The sequence below is a fragment of the Mandrillus leucophaeus genome, unplaced genomic scaffold (genome assembly GCF_000951045.1).
Source record: "Mandrillus leucophaeus isolate KB7577 unplaced genomic scaffold, Mleu.le_1.0 Scaffold728, whole genome shotgun sequence".
Lineage (NCBI taxonomy): Eukaryota > Metazoa > Chordata > Mammalia > Primates > Cercopithecidae > Mandrillus > Mandrillus leucophaeus.
Genome location: NW_012107897.1, coordinates 793,206 through 812,885, shown reverse-complemented (window position 1 = coordinate 812,885; position 19,680 = coordinate 793,206). Strand labels below are relative to the sequence as shown.

Below are 19,680 nucleotides of genomic sequence, written 5' to 3'. Positions count from 1 at the left end.
GATGAAGGCTGGGGTGGAGGAAGTAGCTTACCTCCATGTGGTTACTGAGGTAGCTTTGCACTGGATCGGCTTAGCTAGGCTGGACCTGTGTTCCCCATGACTCCCCTCCTGGATGGTTTGAGGTTGGCCTTGGTCACAGGAAACAGCTGCAGGTGGTGGGGTGGGGTGGCTGCATGCTCACACTCAGCAGGCTGCTGCAGCCTGGGCTCCACTGCAGCTCCCACACGGTGACCCAGAGCTGCAGGCTCTCCTGCTGGCTTGGGGCAGAAGGCAGGCATGCAACTCCTCCAGCTCCTGTTGAGTCTCTTCCTTCAGCTTCCCCGAATCCTGGGCCAAGTGCATGTGCAGCTTCCTCTGCACGTCACCCCATCACTGAACTGGGGAGACCAGGAGGCAGCAAGAGCCAGATGCGGGCTCCATTTATCCTCACGGGTTCCAGTTCATTCTCGCTCCCCCACTGCAAGCCCGTCTTTCCTTCCGATGGCGCCCTGCTGATGGTACCCCACCATACCACAGCCCTGCCAGGTTAGCCGGCTCCCACACCAGGGAGGTCAAGCCCTGAGAAGAAATCCCTTCTTTGTCTCTGTCCCATGGTTCTGTCACTGACCAAATTTCCCAACACTGAACTCTAGAACTGGACACATCCCCCTCCAGGGGCAGGGCCTCCAGCGCTAAGCCCAAAGCAGATGCTCTCTACACAGGGGGCCACTGTCCAAGGTCTGTTACCTGCAAACAGAAAGGGGAAGCCACTCTTTGTGGTGGGCTGGGGGCTGCGTGGAAGCCCCTGGGGCTCCACACACACCTGGCTCTTGGTGCTTTCATCACTGGGATTTCCTCTGACTTCTCTAGCCCTCCTCATCCCGGTCTGTGCTAAAAAAGTCAAGCCTGCTAACTACAGGACCTGCTCTCATTCCCTACCATTTACTTCCTCTCCCTATGGCTAACCTTTGAACAAAGAAGGGACTGAGATGCACGGGAATGCAAGACTAAGGACTTAACATAGCTGCTTCCAGCTCCTCATCGGGCTGGGAGGGCTGAAGCCACAGCTCGGCAGGGGCTACACGGTGCTCCATGCTGCCTATGTGAGTTCGAACCAACAAACCAGTCTTGGAGTGCCTCTCCCCGGTGCTTCCAGCTCTTCTCAGGGCAGTCTTCCTTCCTTCTATCCACATCAGCTTGCCAGGAAGGGCGGGGCCTGCCGACTCCTAAGGAAGGTGTGTTACCCCTCCAAGGAAAGGAACTCCCACACACTGAAAGAAAGGGCTGGTGCTGGCCAGGACCCTTCCCATTGGTGCTAAGACGGGGCACCTGTCTGGAAGGGAACACATGTCATTACAGGCACGAGTGATGAGGAGTGCTTTCCTGGTGTGGAATTCCCAAAGAAAAGGAGCACACACTCCCGGGAGACATGTCTTTTATTTAGGAAGGAGGTCTTTCCTACTGGTGCCGGCCCCTGCCAGAGGCTGCGGTGACAGCAGGATCGGAAGCACTGCTCCCACACACAGTGGGAGTGGAGGACGGCCTCCGGCAGCCTCTTTAGAAAGCCCAGGAGTTCTCTTTATTTCAGAGAAGGGCGTTTCTATACAGGACATCACTCCACTACAGTCGTCACTTCCAACTGCAGGCTCAGGGAGACAAGTCCTGACATTCATAGGTATATATTTACTTTAATCATATTTTAGAAATCAGCTCTTCCACACTAAGATTTACAATAAAAATAAAATAATTTGTTCTGTAAACTATAGTAGAAAGTTTCAAATGTCTTAAAAACTATCTTCCATACAATGGAAAAAGGCTTTTGTGTTCTTTTTGGGCAAAGGAAGACCCAAATACGCTGAGAGAAGACGCATGGGCGTGTCGCTGGAGTGATGCTGGAAGCACTTCTTCGCTATGGACGGTAGCTAAGAGAACAGAGTCACTTTCTCCCCTTCAGCCTGGAAGTCCAACTCTTCTCTTGCTTAAGAATCTAACCTCGAGATCTTCCAAGATGCTTAAGGCTGCTCTGTTGTTGCCTGGTCCTTGGCAGCAGCAACAAGCTCTGCGAGAGCTGGGAAGCTTTTTATGTCACTTGCTTGCAGTCCCAGCTTTTGTATCTGCAAAGGCCATGAGAATGAATTATGTTACTGCAATTCAAGCTGAATGTGGAGGGGGGGAAGAAAGAAAATCTTCATCCTCTACTAAACCAGAAGACAGTTCCCTGAAGACTTGTAGGATATTTTTTCCTCTAGAGCAAAGGGTTTACTTCTTGTAAAATGTGAGGTTTTTGGGGTCAAACACTTACCATTCTAAGAAGCCAGTAGGTTAATTTATCTTAGTCCAATAAATCAGACAGAATAAGAGCCCCTTTGGTGGGCCTAAAAAACACTAGAAAAGAAAATCCACACTAGGGAAATAAAAAAGTGAACTATTTTTTAAGTAGAGAATTTTCAAAAAAGTACTGGCCTGTGCTCTTAGTTTCTTAACATATTGCCAAAAACCTTTTAGAATCAGATGAGTTGAAAACACTTTGCTTGGCACAGCAACTACCGTGGATTATTTTGGTCACTGAGACATGGCACACTATGTTCCCACTTTTGTTTAAAAACGACAATAACAACACACATACACGTATACATCCATACACATACACACACGCACCACACACGCAGAGAAAGATCCAGAAAGATACACACCAAGTGTCTGTCAGCATTCTGTGGTTTGTTCTGGGGACTGGGACTGCGGAGGCACCTTTTCTTTCCCTTCTCTTTCCTTTTAGTTCCCTATCCCACTCTCCTTCCTTCCTTCCCTTTCTTTTGCTCATTGGCTCTTCACGTTTCTATAATATACTTTCTTGCTTGTAAAAAGTCTTTAGGTTTTTTTTCCAAATAAAGCAACATGGCAGTTGACTTTTACCAGGATATATCTCTAAATTCATCTCAAAGCAGAAAACAGTTGAATTTTCAGTGATGATCATGACGTGTAAAAGAAATTCCTTAGTAAGCTAGAAAATCAAGGGTCTTGTTTTGACTGCTTTTATTTTTTGCTTTTTCTATTAACATTGTCTCAGTTCTCCAAATCAAGACCAAGTGTCCTCTTATGGAAACTTTATAATTTCAATTTTTTTCCCTCTGGAAAGGCCTCCTTTGAGGACCTACGACTGTGTGGGATGACACTTCAACAGTTTAGAAGGCCAGTTTCTGAACATCTAGAGGTTTTATGAACTATCCTCACAGTATCACAACATTTCATTTTATGATGAAATTTCATTTTCACCTCCGACATTCATTACACGTTATCCATATCTTAAGTGATAATATCCACATTACCATTCAGCCACATACCATGATTCTAAAATTTGTGTTTTATAGGAAACCTACAAAAGCCAACCAGGGAAGCAGAGGAGTTGTGCTCAGAGGATTTCCTACGCACCATAGAGGGGTAAATGCTTTCAGTTATTTTAAGCTAAACCAGCAAGGATTTCAAAAGCCTGGGGTTAGCACCAATTAAGTATCAGGCACTTGACCAGAAAGTCCCACTGTAGTGAGCTCTGTGAGCATGGGCACTGGGGAAACCAGCAGATGGCAACAGCACCAGAGAGCACGCCACTGGACTTCAAAACGGGAATTCTCCATTTTCTTCTACCTTTTCCTTCTCATACTGCCTAGAGGCAAAATAATTTGGGAGCCCCGACTCCTAGTCGTTAACACCTGGGAAGCAATTCCCTAGCCACTGCAACAGCATCTCTGGGATCACGTGAGCCAAGTAACTGCCCGGCTCTCAGAATTTGGTTTCAGGCTCACTGGAGCTGCCGGCGGCTGATGGGTTACCTGCTCTCCTAAGTACTCAACATCCAGGGCCAACTGCAGCCTGATTTTGTCGTCATCACTCATGCCACCACTGGGACCGACGGGGTTGGTGGGAGTGGTTTTTCTGGCTTGTTTCAGCCTTTTCAGGCTCTCTTCCATTTTCTTCACAGAGTTCAATACATCTGACACGGTTTCGTAGTACCTTGAGCAGAAGACACGTTTATTGGTGAAAAGAGGCATTTGTGTGTAACACCAAATACAGTGACTGGCTTTGTGGACCAAAAAAAGAGATTTTTAAGATACAAATTCATTTCCAACGAAAATTCAGCCATGGTAAGTAATTAAATTTCTTAAAATCATTTTTTAATATATATACACACACATATATGCAGATACATATGTGTATATATAGTCTTAAGTGTCTAATACAGCATTCCCTCAGAATTTAAGAAGTATGTATTTGCATGGATTTTGTTTAAAATTTAATCGAGGGTGGACATCTGGAGCTCATGCCCCAGATCAAGTAACAAGTTCATTTCCAATCAGTTCTAGGAACAGTTCATCTTTTAGAGTGTAAAAGTATTTCAGAATTTTCAATAAAGTTCATTGTCTTTAAAATACTCTCAATATAATTTTGAAATTATAAATGAGTTATATTTCAAAGCTTTGTCTACAAGCTGGTTACTTGGCATTTGAAATACATTTGCCCACAAAAACTGCATTAGACATTATTTTTATGTTCTAAATTAACCCATAAATGGCCACTTAAATCTTAATAAAATACTACTGCAAAATTAATATTTAATAATTAAAATCAGTAACAAAATTGAATAGCATACTTGTTGATTTAGGAAAATAATATTTCATTAGAAAAAGACATTCATGTGTTTTAGAGGTTTTAGGAATCGAGTCCTTGTCAGCTGTAACTACTTTTAAATGTATGTTTTCTCTTCCTTGATTACCAACCTAAGTTCTTTGATTATCTGTTATGATTAGAGCCACTCTGGACTGACAGGGCTGAGCAAAGAAAGGGCCTCCAAGAAGAATGTGGCTGGACCTCGGAGAATGGCACCTGCAGGGAACGTAGGCAGGGCCAGGAGATGCAGGGGCACTGTGCACATGGCCAGTGAGGCTGCGGCCCAGGCAGAGGAAGCCGGCCCATGGGCCATCCACGGGGGTGTGGGGAGGGAGGTAGCAAACTGCGGGACCACACTCTGACTATTCCAGTGAAGAAGCGCTAGGCAGTCTCACTGCTTTATTCATACGCAGTGCTTGATGGCCTCGGGGGTTTCTGCCGCAGACTCTTCTAAGCAAGGCCCACAAGGTCTACTTTTAATTTACTTACTTATGAGTGCTTTCACTGAGAGCGCCTTCTAGCCACTGCTGAATTATTGCTTGTTTGAGCTTATCCTTGTGTCCGTTCTGAAGCTGGAATAAGGGCTTCAGAGCACTGTCCACATAGGAGGAAGCTGTGGTTGGGACCTCCTGGAATGATGTTGGTAGGAGATAAAGATGCACAGGAAAGAAACAGAAAAGAAACAGAGTAAGTTACCCAGACCTCAAGTCCAAAAGGATACTATTAATGTTCTAGTTTTGAGACATGAACAACTTCCATCCCTCCCAAAGGTAACACTGGGGTCCACAGAAAGCTGCCTGGAGAACACGAGGGAATAAGAAGAGCCAGCACAAGAAGGTGACGTCTGGAGCCAGGCTGGGTTCAGGTGCTGGCTGGCACAGCCACCCACGGCTCAGGGCATCGAAACTAGGGCACTGCTTCCCGTAGCTTCATGTCCACATCAATCACCTGGCAATCTCGTAAAACTCAGGTTCTAATTCTGTTGGGGGCAGAAAACTCAGGTTCTAATTCTGTTGGTGGAAGGGTTGAGTTCTGGGACTGTGCTTTTCTAGCGAGCTCCCACCCGCCAGGGGATGTGAATGCTGCTGATCATCAGACCACCGTTTGAGAAGCAAGGATCCAGGCTCAGGAATGTAACTTTTCTTAGCTCTGGTTTCTTCATCTGCAAATGACAATACTAGCACCCACTTCGTAGGAGGATAGTAAGACTATGTAAAGTGTCTAGCACAGGGTCTGACCCTAACACAGACTCTCAGGAAATATATTACTGTAGCAACCTATTGACTAGAAAGGGAGAGTTGGTAGATTACTGAAGAAAAACAACATATTTGGCAACATAAAATAGGTCTCTCTCTCTCCCACTTCCGAGAGGCAGCTTCAAATCAGACAATAAGGAGCAAATATAAAATGGCATCATATTTGCATAAAACCTATGCACACCCTTCAGTATAGTTTAAATCATCTTTAGAGTACTAACATTTGTATTTTTCTTTTAATAAAAACTTAAAATTTTATGTGTGGAGACTGGATGTCACTACTTTGCCCAGGCTGGTCTCACACTCCTAGGTTTAAGCAATCCTCCTGCCTCGGCTTCCCAAAGTGCTGGGATTTTGGTGTGAGCCACTACATCTGGCCTGTATTATTTTTTATTGTTGTAGTTTTTCTTTTCCCTGAATATTTTCGATCCACAGTTGGCTCTGCGGATGCAGAACCTGGGGACACAGGGGCCAACTATATTTCCAGTAACAACAAAGAGGGAACAAGATATAAAGTGTGGAATACCAGATATGGAGACAAAAATGTATAGGACTTTAAAATGTTATTAAAATGCTTTTTCTGAAAAACATACTTTTCCGCAAGACCAAAAGGAAACTGAGTACATCCTTCAATACTTTTAGGATAGGATGGGAAAGGTCTAACTATTTCAGTTTGTGGCCCAGAGCCCCTGCTCACCCCTGCCGAACCTCCCTCTCTTCATCAATACCATTCTCAGAATGGGATGAGCTCAGTCTGTCTCAGGTTACCCTGGGAATCCGCCGCTTCCTTCCTTCCTCTTTGGCTTTCCTAATACACACTTCCCCACCTCAGAATTCTCTCCCATGAATGGCGCTGACCTTATTGGTTCTTCGGTAAAGCCTGGGAACCTCCAGTGCGCTTTTTAGGAAACTGAAGCAAGAGTCACTTAAATCCTGGATGATCTTGCTACTCAAGGAGGGCACACAGGCTGACAAAGAGCTCTGGGAGTCCTCCAGGGCTGCTGTTGAGATTAAAGACTCGATTTAATCATCATTTAATCATCTGGCTCAGGCCCAGATGTGAACTTCATTTGAAATACTGTCACAGCATTTACAGTGTGTACTATAATAAATCAGATCAAATGAATTAAACAAAACATCTTATTTAGGGAAGTTATAATACAGAACAGAATAGAGAAACAACCAAGGATTTACAACTACAGAAGAAAATGTTAAATCAAATATACCCTACAGTCTCTGAAATTTTATTTTAAATCATTTCTTATTCAAAGATTTGCTTAGTCAAGATTCATTTTTACCTGTGATAGAAGAAAAATTCTTAAAGCCAATCATTTCAAGTTTTGGCTTGATTATTTCCAAGAGTTCTGGAAGCTGAAATAAATATGCACTTTATATATTCAGTTACTTTTTATAAATCAAAGGAAGAGGCGATTCTATTTGCATCTACAAACGCTAGAATTTGCTAATGAATGGTGAATCTAAAATCAGGAATTTTGGTAATTTTCATCAAAGGAAAGAAACAGTTTTAATGCTTTTACTATAAAAAGATTTCAACAACATGAGAAATCACATGGTTTAATGGCTACTAACAGGCACAGAAAATAAGCAAAAACATTTTCTACTCTATGGCTCTCCATAATACGAAAATAGACACAGTAAAGACCATATTCTTACTGAAAACATACAAATTTTAAAATTCAAAACGGTATTTATTCAAGCACCACAAAATATCTAACGTTGAGGAAAGCAGAACTGTGTATCAGAGGACTTAACCACTACATTCACCCCACAGAGTTAAAGTTACAAGCAAAAACATATGGATCTATGCAGAGAAAACAGAGGAAGAAGTTCTAATATTTTAGCACTTTCAAGGTATAGCTGAAGATTAAACATCAACAGAAAATACTGGGGTAAATTAATGTAAAGTAACTGAAATCCAGCCCACTAAAGATCATGCCTGAGCAGAATAAGGTGAGCTAATGGAAAAAAAAAAAAGGGGGGGGGAAGCATGGCTGCTCCAGCTTGTCCCATCACTACTGAAAAGGAAGCAGGGTGGAGGTGAATACAATACAGAATGTACTCCACGCAGAAGAAGTGCACACCCTTAGAAACCCTATATGGACATGATCTGTCAGCGGAAGCTGGAGAGACACCTAGAAAGGGAGGTGAGAGGTTCTCTCTTGGGGTACCCATGGGCCCCACAATTTAAGCCCCATAAGGCCCAATGGTGTTTGCCTTTTACACATGCTACCTTCTGTGAAAACATTAAACCAAGCACCTGGAATTCTTCTGGGACACAGGCTTACCTGCTCCTGCAGCTTGTCCAGGTCTGCAACCACATACACGAGCTGAGTGCGGGAAATGGAAACCACGGGCTTTGTTTCTGAGGGACCACTTCCTTGGTCTTCAGTGTTTCCTTGGGTGATGGAAGGTTCTTTGCTACCAGTTACCAAAGGTTTCTTGATCTCCTTGGGACTTTCATTAGAAATGGGCCTGAGTGAAAGCTGAAAAAGGATTTCACTGATTAACTACTTTTACACTAGCAAGATACATGAGCATTTATATATATGTGTGTGTCAATAACTCACCATTAAATGCTAGCTGTCTACATAGCATTTAGTAAAAACTTACTAATAAAAGTACACCATATTGTATCTATAGGAAGGAGTGAAGCACTAAGAGAAACGAGGACCAACTACGCCCCCATGTACATTTACCTTCTGGAACTTGTCTACTTTCTGGTGATAAAAATACCATGTGAAAAATAAAGTACCCAAACCACAATAAAATTAATTTTGGGGACATCACAGGTTTTAAAAAAAATCAATTATGTTAGGCAAATATACCATATTTGTAATTATAATTAATAAGGGTAAAATATCAAAATCCAAACCTTCAAATACAAAAAACAAAGTGTTCTTTGCGTAACATTGTTTATAAGGGAAAAAAATTAAAAAGAAGTATGCTAGCATCAAGAAAAGAATGGGATAGAATGGGATAATGAACATTCAGGGCAAAGTGATCTATTACAGATAAACAGAGAATTCCTGGCTAGCAAGAACACATGCTTAGCCTAACTGAATAATCGTCCTAACCCAACTCTGTCAGGGGAATCATACAGCGGTCTTCAGAAACAGCTGATGGCCCAGGGTGGTCCACTAAGACCCTTCTGAGCAGAGGGAAGGCAAAAGGGAAAGACAAACTAGATTTCACTAGACTCCCATTACCTGACAGAAGCTTTAGTCCAAATAAATCCTCACAACAGCCACATATAGAAGCTGTTTTCCCATTCTCCAGATGAAGACTCAGCTTAATTCCTCTAGGTACACAGAATTAAAAAGTTGAAGAGCCAAAGTTTGACACTGGCTCCAAAGTTGACACTCTTTCCATTAAAATACACTGCAAGAGGAGGACTGGGATCCTTTCCTACTCCAAACAACAAAGATTTTATTCAAAGTGTGCTGTTTTCTCCATGTTGTCTTTTTTATTTTTTAGAACACATCTCCTTTGCATACTCCTCACACTGCCATGACTGGTTTACCTGAGAGTCTGTTACCCACGCTTCCCCCAGAGAAAGGGCAGCACCGCTATCCGAGGTCCTAGCAAGAACCCACGGGGCTGGTGCTGAGCACTGGACTGTACCAACGCTCTTGTGGATCAAGAATTTTTGGCTTTTTGTAGAGTATTAATAAGTCACCAAGGGCATGTGGATATTTAATACATTTGATTATTTGAAAAGGGAAAAGGATATTCAAAAAAGATAATTTTAATACCTTTTTATGTTGATGACAATATTGTTTTGTAACCTTCCAAATATTAAGTATTAAAATGCACATATTTTTATTTCTAATCATTTTCATAATCACCTTGAAATTAAAATGAACATCTTTTTTTTTTTTTAATTTGGAGGCAGTTCAAAGAATCTGGTTTTGAGAAGGGAAAACATGGACTTGCCACAGTGGTGCTTTTCAACAAAACAAGTTTGTGATAATAGACACCCCTAAATGCAATGCTTGCAGGAGTAAAAGTGAAACACAGAAACAGAGCTGCAGATAATCTTGGGAAGTCAGACTACTGTGGTCCTCTGAATTCACCTCTCATGGCATTTACAAAAATCTTAAGGAGTTAGCCTAACTTCTTTAATTTTTATCAGTATTGACTATGGATGAGCTCCACGGCCAGCCTTTATTACCTCACTGACAAACACAGAGTATCGTGCCAAAATCTGCAGAGTGAATCTCCACAGGCGATGCACCAGCAATGGCAAGAACATCTCATCTGACCAACACCTCCTGAGGCTGTTCCAAGTTCTATGAGAAGCCAGAAGGCAATATGGACTTCCAGCTAGAGAAAAAACAACAACAACACACATTTAAGGAATTTCAGACAATTTTAGGCTATAATCTAATGTGAGACTTTTGATGTATGATTCAAAGGTAAAGAAAGTGGCCTTCTGAAGAAAACCATGTGGTCAGCAAAGCTGTTGGAAGCACAGGGATGAGGAGTGGCCCCAATCCATGTTCCCTACCACATCCTTCATGCCACGCACAGTTTTACATGACACTATCTCCCAGGTGTCTGGATAAACATCAAACATATATAGCATTCAGAAATAATGTTTAATAGGTACTTTATACCAAATCAACAAACATGGGCTGGAGTGGCAATCACTTGCAGAGGTTTAAACTTCAGTTTCAAATTTGTCCTGTTTCACAAGAGTCTTCCTCTATCTCAACATACTTCTTATTCTTTTAGAAGAAGTTAACTACATATGACCATTTTTGGCAAAGACAGATGAAAACAAATTCTGAAGCTAAAACTGATTCAAAATGATAGGAGACTTAGCTGCATAAAAGAGAGTGGAAATTTAAGTCGAGGAACCTAGATATAAGCACACAGTATTTCAGTGGTCACTAGGAATAAATATATGATACAAAAATTAATGAGGCTGTCAGAGTATGCAAACATGTACTGGTAAGTCCACATATCTACAGCTGTTACCTGCCCAGCAGCCCAGCATAGGCAGCCAGGGCCCAGGAGGCCCAGGATGCATGCTTCAGCTGTGAGTCATTGTCAGTGAGAGGCAGGAGCACCCTGACCCTCTACCATGCAGACCAGTCCTCAGCCTGGGAGGAAGGCAGATCACAGCCCATTTGCTAAAAAAACCAGCTGATGACATAAGCACACCAAGGGGCCATATCCCCTGGACAAGTTATATTCAGGAATGAAAATGAGGTCTGTTTCCTATATTCTTATTCCTTTTTCATCTTTATAAAGCAAGAACTCTATGTACCAAAACTATTTGGTTTATTTTTACCTTATTAAAAAAAAGAAGGGCTGGGCATGGTGGCTCATGCCTGTAATCCCAGCACTTTGGGAGGCCATGGTGGATGAATCACTTGAGGTCAGAGTTCAAGACCAGCCTGGCCAACATGGTGAAACCCTGTCACTACTGAAAATACAAAAGTTAGCCAGGCGTGGTGGTGTACGCCTGTAATCCCAGCTACTTGGGAGGCTAAGCCAGGAGAATCGCTTGAACCTGGGAGGCGGGGGCTGCAGTGAGCCAAGATCATGCCATTGCACTCCAGCCTGCAAAACAGAGAGAGACTCTATCTCAAAAAACAAAAACAAAAACAAAAACAAAACCAGTCAAACTAAGTGATTTTAAGCTCCAACTTAAGGCATGATAAAACAAACAAACAAAAAACAAAAACAAAAACAAACCAGTGAAAGTATGCTCAGAGTATTATGATCTAGCTGACGTGGTGAACTGAATGAACTCATTTAGGATACCATGCCACTTATCACTTTGGGGGAGTTACCTGGGGCATCTTCCAGGACATCTGTAAGTGTTGCTTCTAAGGATCCTGCTATTTCTCTAAATCTGAGATAAAAACAAGAACACAAATTAGTGTTTATGACTCTGACAGATGCCTTTCCCTAGCCATCCTCTGTTTTTCCTAAGTAACAGGAACTTTCTCTGTCACTCGCTGGTAAGTCCAGCCTCGAAATGCCTATTCTCCCAGCCTTTTTTTTTTTTTTTTTAACTGAACAAGAAATCGTGACTAAGCCACTGTTATATAAGGGTTCTCTGTTATTTGCAGCTGGTCTGAATCATAACCTTCCCCATGTTTCTCAAATTAAACAAACTGCCAGTTAAGTCTCCATCAAGAAGTTGTCAGGTGAGTAGCACCTGCTTATGATCCTCTATTCACTTTGGCCATAAAACTTTGGTTCCTCCAACCCATCTATCTTAACACCATCACAGGTAGGTAAACGTCCCCAGGGTAAGAAAGCTGCATTCTGTACCTGTGTTGGCAGCTTGAGAAAAATCACGGGAAGCAGCCAGTTAAAACTAGAACTTGCTGCTTGGTGCTCTTCTAATCTGCTAACCCTCGCCCACGTCCATGGTACTTGCCCTTTGGGTACTAAAGCTCAGTGTCTGTACCAGTGCTTCCTAGATGTGCGTTCTTTTTTTCCTGATGACAGCTGGCTCACCTGGCACCTCAGCTCATCCTGTCACAGACCTCTGTTCTAACAATGGATATGGACATGTTTTTATGACTTTGTGAAAGGCTAACGTGTTATATAGTTTTTTTAAGCTAGCTGCTTCGGCAGGCATTGTTTTCTAACTGTATAACTCTTCCAATTTCATACCTGTCTTTACTAGCATGCTCTTTTGTCACCTGCTAATTGCCTTACTAGTAATGAATTCTGATGCATGCTCAGTATCAATTTATCCAACTGATATGAAATTATTTTTTATAGTACATAATGTGCTTTTAAAAAGCGGTTCAGAGACTGAGCTAAAGGCAACTGTCTAAAGAGTAAAAAGAACAGCTTGACACAAAAAGCTGCAGCCCTACCCAACACAGCTGAGCACTGAAGACACCAAGGCTATCCTGGACCATTATAGCTGGCTGGTTTCCAGTAGCCGTCCTGTCTGCCCCATGGAAAGAAAGGAACTCTCTAATTGCCCAGTGAAGCTCACAAAAGGCTAGTCTTTTCCTGCTGCAGTTGAGAGGTACAGAAGGAACAAGTGACAGATGGAAAAGTGGGATAAGAGAGCACTGGAGGCTGGGCGCGGTGGCTCATGCCTGTAATCCCAGCACTTTGGGAGGCCGAGACGGGCGGATCAGTAGGTCAGGAGATCAAGACCATCCTGGCTAACACGGTGAAACCCCGTCTCTACTAAAAAAAAATACAAGAAAGAATTAGCCGGCCGTGGTGGCGGGCGCCTGCAGTCCCAGCTACTCGGGAGGCTGAGGCAGGAGAATGGCGTGAACCTAGGAGGCGGGGCTTGCAGTAAGCCTAGATCGCGCCACTACACTCCAGCCTGGGCGACAGAGCGAGACTCTGTCTCAAAATAATAATAATAATAATAATAGAGCACTGGAAACTAGCCCAGGAACAGCAGTAAGAGGAGGCAGTGACACTGAACACGGGAACAAGGGAGATGGGACTGCCCTGCACCTGGGAGAGCAAACCAGCTCCTAGAGCTCAACCTCAGACCCCCAGTCCTGCCTTTCTTCAAAATCTAAACAAAATACAGGAAGTTAGCCCTGATACAGAAAAGGCCTGATAGCTGACACAGCACTGTTTATATCAGGGAAAAACTGAAGCAACCTAAATGGCCAAAAGAAAGAATATGGTTACAGAATCTGCAGTATATTCAATGGACTAGTATGCAGTATTAATGTGGAAGCTTGATGCTATACACCAATAAGAAAAAATAGGTATAATTTAGTACTATGCAAAGACATGGGCCACAGAGTTTTATGTATATTTACGATAATTCTGAAAAGCATACAAATGAAAAAGGACCAAAAAAATGCAGCAGAGCCTTGATCCCTGCACTTCACAGAGAGGTTCTGCCTATCTTTGAGCAGGGACAGTGATGTATGATTACAACTGCCCGAGTCACTTGGCCTAGGTGTGCTCCCCAGCCAGGGGACCAGCCCCTCACACAGCTCTGCTGTGCGGTAACTGCCAGGAATGAAGCAACAGAACATATTTCTTCTTGGAAAATGGCCAAAAGAGAGAGGGAAGCTCTGCTGAAATCTGAAAAGCTATGCTGTGGTTTTCATGTGCACATCGAATGTCATTCTACTCTCAACAGGATCCATGTAAGAAGGGCAACCCCAAATACAAACATTTCTAAATTCTTAAATATAGGCCCGGGGAAGGTCTCTAGACATATTCCTCCACGAACATCACAGGGCTACAATAATACTTAAATAAAAATTACAATGGCGATAACAATAGTGATGCCTACTGTTTTTTTTCTCTGAAGTATCAGGAACATCATGAGTGCACCCATCTCTCGTGGATATACATGTCTGAGAGGAGTGCAGGGACAGGAAAGAAAGGGCTACCCGCACCTTAATATTACTACGTAGATTCCACATCATAAGACTGTGTTCAGCATATACTATGTAATACAGTATATACATGTGAATGTACTAGAAATATTTCAATTTTAAAAAGAATAGCAAACTGAAATTTAGCCTTTGGCATTTAAAGGGCTAACACCTGCAGTTTCCAGGCAGTCACTGACTCATTATAATTTGAGGCTGTTTTGATCACATCTGCATTTAATTTCTTCCCATGAGAAACTAAGTCCTCATCTACTTTCCAATATGCCCATAGGAGCAAATGAAATGTAGACACAGCGGGGTCTCAGGGACAGTGAGAGGATACAAAATGTGTTCACAAGAATTGTGGTGATGGCTGGGCTGGGGAGGTGGCTTTTTTCCCGAAGATGATTGGGATATGGGTAGTCAGATCCAGGAGCAGAAAACTTCTACTGAGAGTGCAATATTAATATTTCTTCTTAGGAAATGTCCAACCATCACCACCCCACTGTCTTTAGGTTTATTTCAAATGACCTTGAAATGAATCTGATGACAATGCAACTCTGACCCTAACCATGTTTGCGGAACTTTTTGTCATCCTTCAGAGCAAACAACCCAACACCTGATAAAAATCAATAGAAAAGTTCTACAAAGTCTTAATGGAATTTACTTTTTAGATGGAAAAACAAATGTACTAAAAACAAGTTCTACACTTCATAACTCAAACGTATTTTTTAAAATTTCACGAATTTTAAATAAAAGAGGTTTTTCCAAAAAGGCTAATCAACTCCTTCGAAGGCTTAAGGCTGAAATCTGGTGAAAGTAAAAAAGACTTTCAGGGAATTGGCTGAGTTTCAATGGAGTTTAAGCCCCAATTACCAGCTTTGAGAGAAACTGAAACGAAGGGAGATGCAGCTGAAGCCAAGCTGTGCCATCACCAAGGGGCCCAGCCTGGCAGAGCCAAGAGCACGGGCTGAAATAGCCCATGGGGGCTGCAGGAGGTGCAGTGGTGGGATGGAAGAGTGAGGTAACGGTGCATGGGTTCCAGGGTCTGAGGAAAAGGACCAGGAAAGAGTTTGGAGGCAGGAAGCAGAGGAGTATGTTTGTGAGGTGATAGCATTAGATAACCAAAGTAATCTAACTCCAAACCTGGACGACAGAGAGATGGGGAAATGTAAACCTTATTTCTCCATAGCAGTATCATTTTATAAAACGATGCTTTGCTATTTTAAATCCTGCTCACAAATCAAAAAGGCTTCTTGCCCTGGCTTGATGTTGATTATCATATAACAACTATTTCCAGTGCATCCCATTAACATCTTAGATGAACAAATCCATAATTTCCTGCTGAGAAACAAACTACATGATGACGCAACCTTGGAAAATTTAGCATAAAACACAGTATTGTAAGTGAAAGGGCACCTTACTACTTCATTCTGAGAACTGTGATTTCATTATAAAAAGATGATTACATACATTCTCAATCATCCCAAGCAATTATCATCAGGGAACCTAATTCTTGATCTCCTTCTCTGTAATTATTCCTCAGAACTCTAGGGGAAAGGACTGCATCATAATTAATGAAAGCATCCAGCAATGTAAATAAAAAAGCCTATGATTCTTCAAAGAGCATTTCAGGTAAAATGCCATTCTATGGAAGAACATATCATGACCTCATTCAAGAGAATCTGCAAAAATGGCTATTATCATCTGTTTCTCCAATGCACTGTATGATGTTAAGGGTTCATCCTATATTTCCCCAAGTATTTTATAGAATGGCTTATTGACAAAGGTGATATCATCATGAAACCTGGAAGAAAAATGTCACCATTTTCCAGAATAGAGGGCACAAATGTCACAAAGATGATAAGCGAAGCCGAAATAATGACGAGGCTTCTCATACACTAATAGATGGAACCAGCTGCAAAGAACACTTAAGGCTCTGCTTTTCCCCATTCCCTCTAGGGGACAAGTATCTCAGATGAGCAAAAACAGATGTGAGACAGGTTCATTATTTGAGGCAGATGATGACACAGGGAAAATGGAAAAAAAGAGCTGCTGTATAACTCCTACTTTCTCTTTTCACAATGAACGAGGACATGGTGGGTGGGAATGAGGCGGGGCTTGGAGTCAGCTCCTTCCAACTCTTGTGTTCTGAGCTCTCCAATTACCAAAAAATAAAACTTACGTTTTTGTCATGCAAGTCAGACTTTGGCAACCATAATACTTCTTATGTATCTTTCTCCACTTTCAATTTTGTCTCCCAAAGCCTATTATAATGATCAGAGAAAAGGAGCCACTAATTGGCACAACAACCTTAATTGGCATTCAAATTCTGTTTTAGAAGGGTGTGGGGGTGGGGGTGGCGGTGAATAAATGACCAACCTTATTTGAAAATAAACAGGCAAGTTCCACTTATTATTGAAGCTATGATAGGCAGGATGTGCTCTTAATCTTTTTACACTAGCCTGTGATCCACATTGCCGTTCAAATCTTCTGACAAAATCCATACTTATGGTATATTTCTAAAATAAAAACAAATGGAAAATTTTCATTATCAGAAAACTAACCAGAACACGGAGCATGTACTGAAAACTGTAATCAAGATAAAGAAGCTCAACACATAAGAATCACAGTTTCTAGAGTTAACAGGGACCTTGCGAGATCTTCTTTCCAATGTCCCATTTAAAGATGCGTAAATGCCCAAAGTGGTTCTGTGATATGTCTTCCGTGTCTTCCATGGCAAAGCCCATCTGAGACCCAGGCACTCCAAGTCTGGTGCTCTTTAAATGGTAGTGCTCATGTTCTAGGGCCCCCTACCCCAGCCCACTGGAATTTGAATTGACAGCAGATTAAACGACATAATTCATCATTGCCTCACATAGGAGAAAGAACAGAAGGAGAAAATTCTGAAGAAGAAAGGGAGAGAAGAGAAATAATCGAACCATGTGAGTATTCGTATCATTTTTATAAATAAGATAGCATGAAAACTGACAGGGAGATGTACCAAAACCATTAAGAGTGGCAGCTAACTCGTAGCATTTATCATCAACACACTGTGCTTAGAATTGTATTATTTAATTTAACCCACAAAACTACCCCACAAGGCAACTGCTATCATCCTCATCATCATCCCCCATTTTACAAATGATGCTTCTTCTTCTGTTGAGGCTCGCAGAGAACCTGCTCAAAAGACAAGCTAGGAGGTAGAGGAAGCAGAATGCTAGTCAGTCAGTTGAGCAAAACTGCGACTGCACTGCACGTTGCTTTTGTGGGTACTTTATTCCCGAAGCCCCCAGGCTCTAAGAACACTGTTGGCTTTTTTATGTTCTTCTCAATTAAAAGGGGCTCAATCCAGGGTCACCAAACCATTCATCTAAATATGCTAAAGTCTGTGCTTAGACAGGATTTTGTAGTAGTAAAAACTACAGGCTTTAAATTTCTGTCAAAAGATTTTGGGCAAACTTCTGTTATCCCAGAGGGTGGTCTAGGTGTGCAGAGTTGAGACAAAAATCGGGATTATTCTTCCCTTTTGGGACAAAACTATACCTCTGCATATAATGGATGCTAAAAAAATATATATAAAGATACTTCCTTCTTACAAGAAACATGTTACATTAAGGCTTAAAGCTGAAAGTATTTCTGGAAATAAATGGATACTATCTGCTGGAAACTATACTCACAAACGTTAAGTATTAGCCTAAAATTCTAAAGTCAAGTTCTATTGGAAAGGTTCATTTCTGAGCTGAAACATTTCCTGAGCCAAACATGGTCACTATGAGTCTCTAAAGCATAGAGCAAATTGTAAAGCGTCTTTACATTTGCCAGTGCTTAAAGCTTACAATTGCTACTGCTTAAAGCCATTATTTCACTCTCCTTATGCTACCTTAAAAGCCTACTTTTTAAAATCACAAATGTTGTTGCTACAAAATTTATTGAAAACAGCACAATCCTGTTATTCAATGCACTGTAATATGGGACAATCTGCCAAGAGATAAGGTAAGTTGCATTTCTGGGATGGTAAACCTCCCAATGTATTGTCTTATCTGTGGGAAATCTGCTGGGCCCCAGGCTGTTTACGCTTATCTTGTGCCTCTCTACACTTAAAAAATCAATAAACAAATTCACCAGGGAGGCTAGACAAAGAACAAATACAACTTCCAGAGATTAAAAAAATGACAATTAACTGGAAACTCAATATGCAGGTGGAAAAGAGTTTAGATACAACTAAGAATGGAATTAGTGACCTATAAGACAGACTGTGAAATTATCGAGAATGCAGCAAATACAGAGGATAGGGTGAGCCGGTCTAAACAAGAGATCTAGATGGAGATGATGGAGGAAGGAAAGAAAAGCACAATTGAAGAAATAATAAATAAAAATCTTCCAGAATGGATGAAAGACACCAATTCTCAGATTCAGAAAAACCTATCAAATCCTAAGGATAATAATTAAAAAAAAGAAGTTCTACTGGACATATCACAGCAGAACTTATTTAGCACACCAAAGTCACACAGAAGATCTTAAAAGCAGCCAGAGAAAAAAGGCATTAACTACAAAGGAATAACAATTAAATTAACAGTGAACTTAATAATGCAACTCAAAAGACAATACTCAAAGTGCTGAGAATTCTATTAATATATCCAGCAAACTGACCTTACAAACAGAAGCAATACAGTTATTTTCAGACAAACGCAAACTGAGAAATTATTTAAAAAAATAAATTATTATCAACAGAGCCTTACCAGAAAGTCTTCTAACATGAATTTCAGAAGAATGATTCAAGAAGGATGAGCTGACATTCAAAAAGGAACAGTAAGCAATGACAAACATGTAGGGTAATTCCCAGAGGATGATGACTATTTAAAACAATAAAAATGCCCAGTTTTTAAGATTAAAAAAAAAATAGAAGTACGAGCAAGGAAACAAAAATATATACTATGAGAAGGGATGGCTGGCGTTAATGTGCTCTAAGTTCGTGTATTGTCCAGGAGAAGGCTCAAGAACATCAATCAACTTTAGATTCTGTTAAGTAACCACTAAGGTTACTGAATATATACAGAAATAAAGGGTACAACTTCCAAATTAGTAGAGGGGACAAAATGGAATAAAGACAGAAAACAGATCCCCAGAAGTCTAAAATACAAAGAAGGTGAAAAAAGAAGGGAGGAAAAAAAGATGGGAGGAAGGAAATAAGGGAAGAAAACTGGAACAAAGAGAAAGTACAAAATAAGAGTCAAATGTATTGACAATTAGAATCACTGCAAATTTAATAAAGTACCTAATTAAATGACAAAGATTATCTCATTGCATAAGAAACCAAAAACCAAAATCCAGGGAAGGAGAAGGAAGAAAAGTACCAAGAGGCTGAGCCTTTAAAATGATACAAAGGAAAACAAACTTATACATTAACTTTTTAAATCCTAACC

At 41.4% G+C, this 19,680-nt stretch overlaps 1 protein-coding gene across 3 annotated transcripts in view; it reads right to left on the bottom strand.

The window, feature by feature from the left end:
- Positions 1-1,401: 1,401 nt before the first annotated feature.
- Positions 1,402-19,680, bottom strand: part of COG2 (component of oligomeric golgi complex 2) — a 51,619-nt gene continuing 33,340 nt past the window's right edge. For 2 of the 3 annotated variants that reach the window (XM_011965465.1, XM_011965467.1), the window contains exons 10-18: positions 16,637-16,776; positions 11,720-11,781; positions 10,090-10,241; positions 8,204-8,401; positions 7,196-7,268; positions 6,756-6,898; positions 5,131-5,270; positions 3,807-3,987; positions 1,402-2,093 (exon numbers count right to left, since the gene is read on the bottom strand). In XM_011965465.1, the coding sequence (XP_011820855.1) occupies positions 1,992-2,093; positions 3,807-3,987; positions 5,131-5,270; positions 6,756-6,898; positions 7,196-7,268; positions 8,204-8,401; positions 10,090-10,241; positions 11,720-11,781; positions 16,637-16,776 (1,191 nt within the window). In that variant the 3' untranslated portion in view covers positions 1,402-1,991. The remainder of the gene's footprint in view (positions 2,094-3,806; positions 3,988-5,130; positions 5,271-6,755; positions 6,899-7,195; positions 7,269-8,203; positions 8,402-10,089; positions 10,242-11,719; positions 11,782-16,636; positions 16,777-19,680) is intronic. The other variant, XM_011965466.1, reaches the window with a different exon arrangement.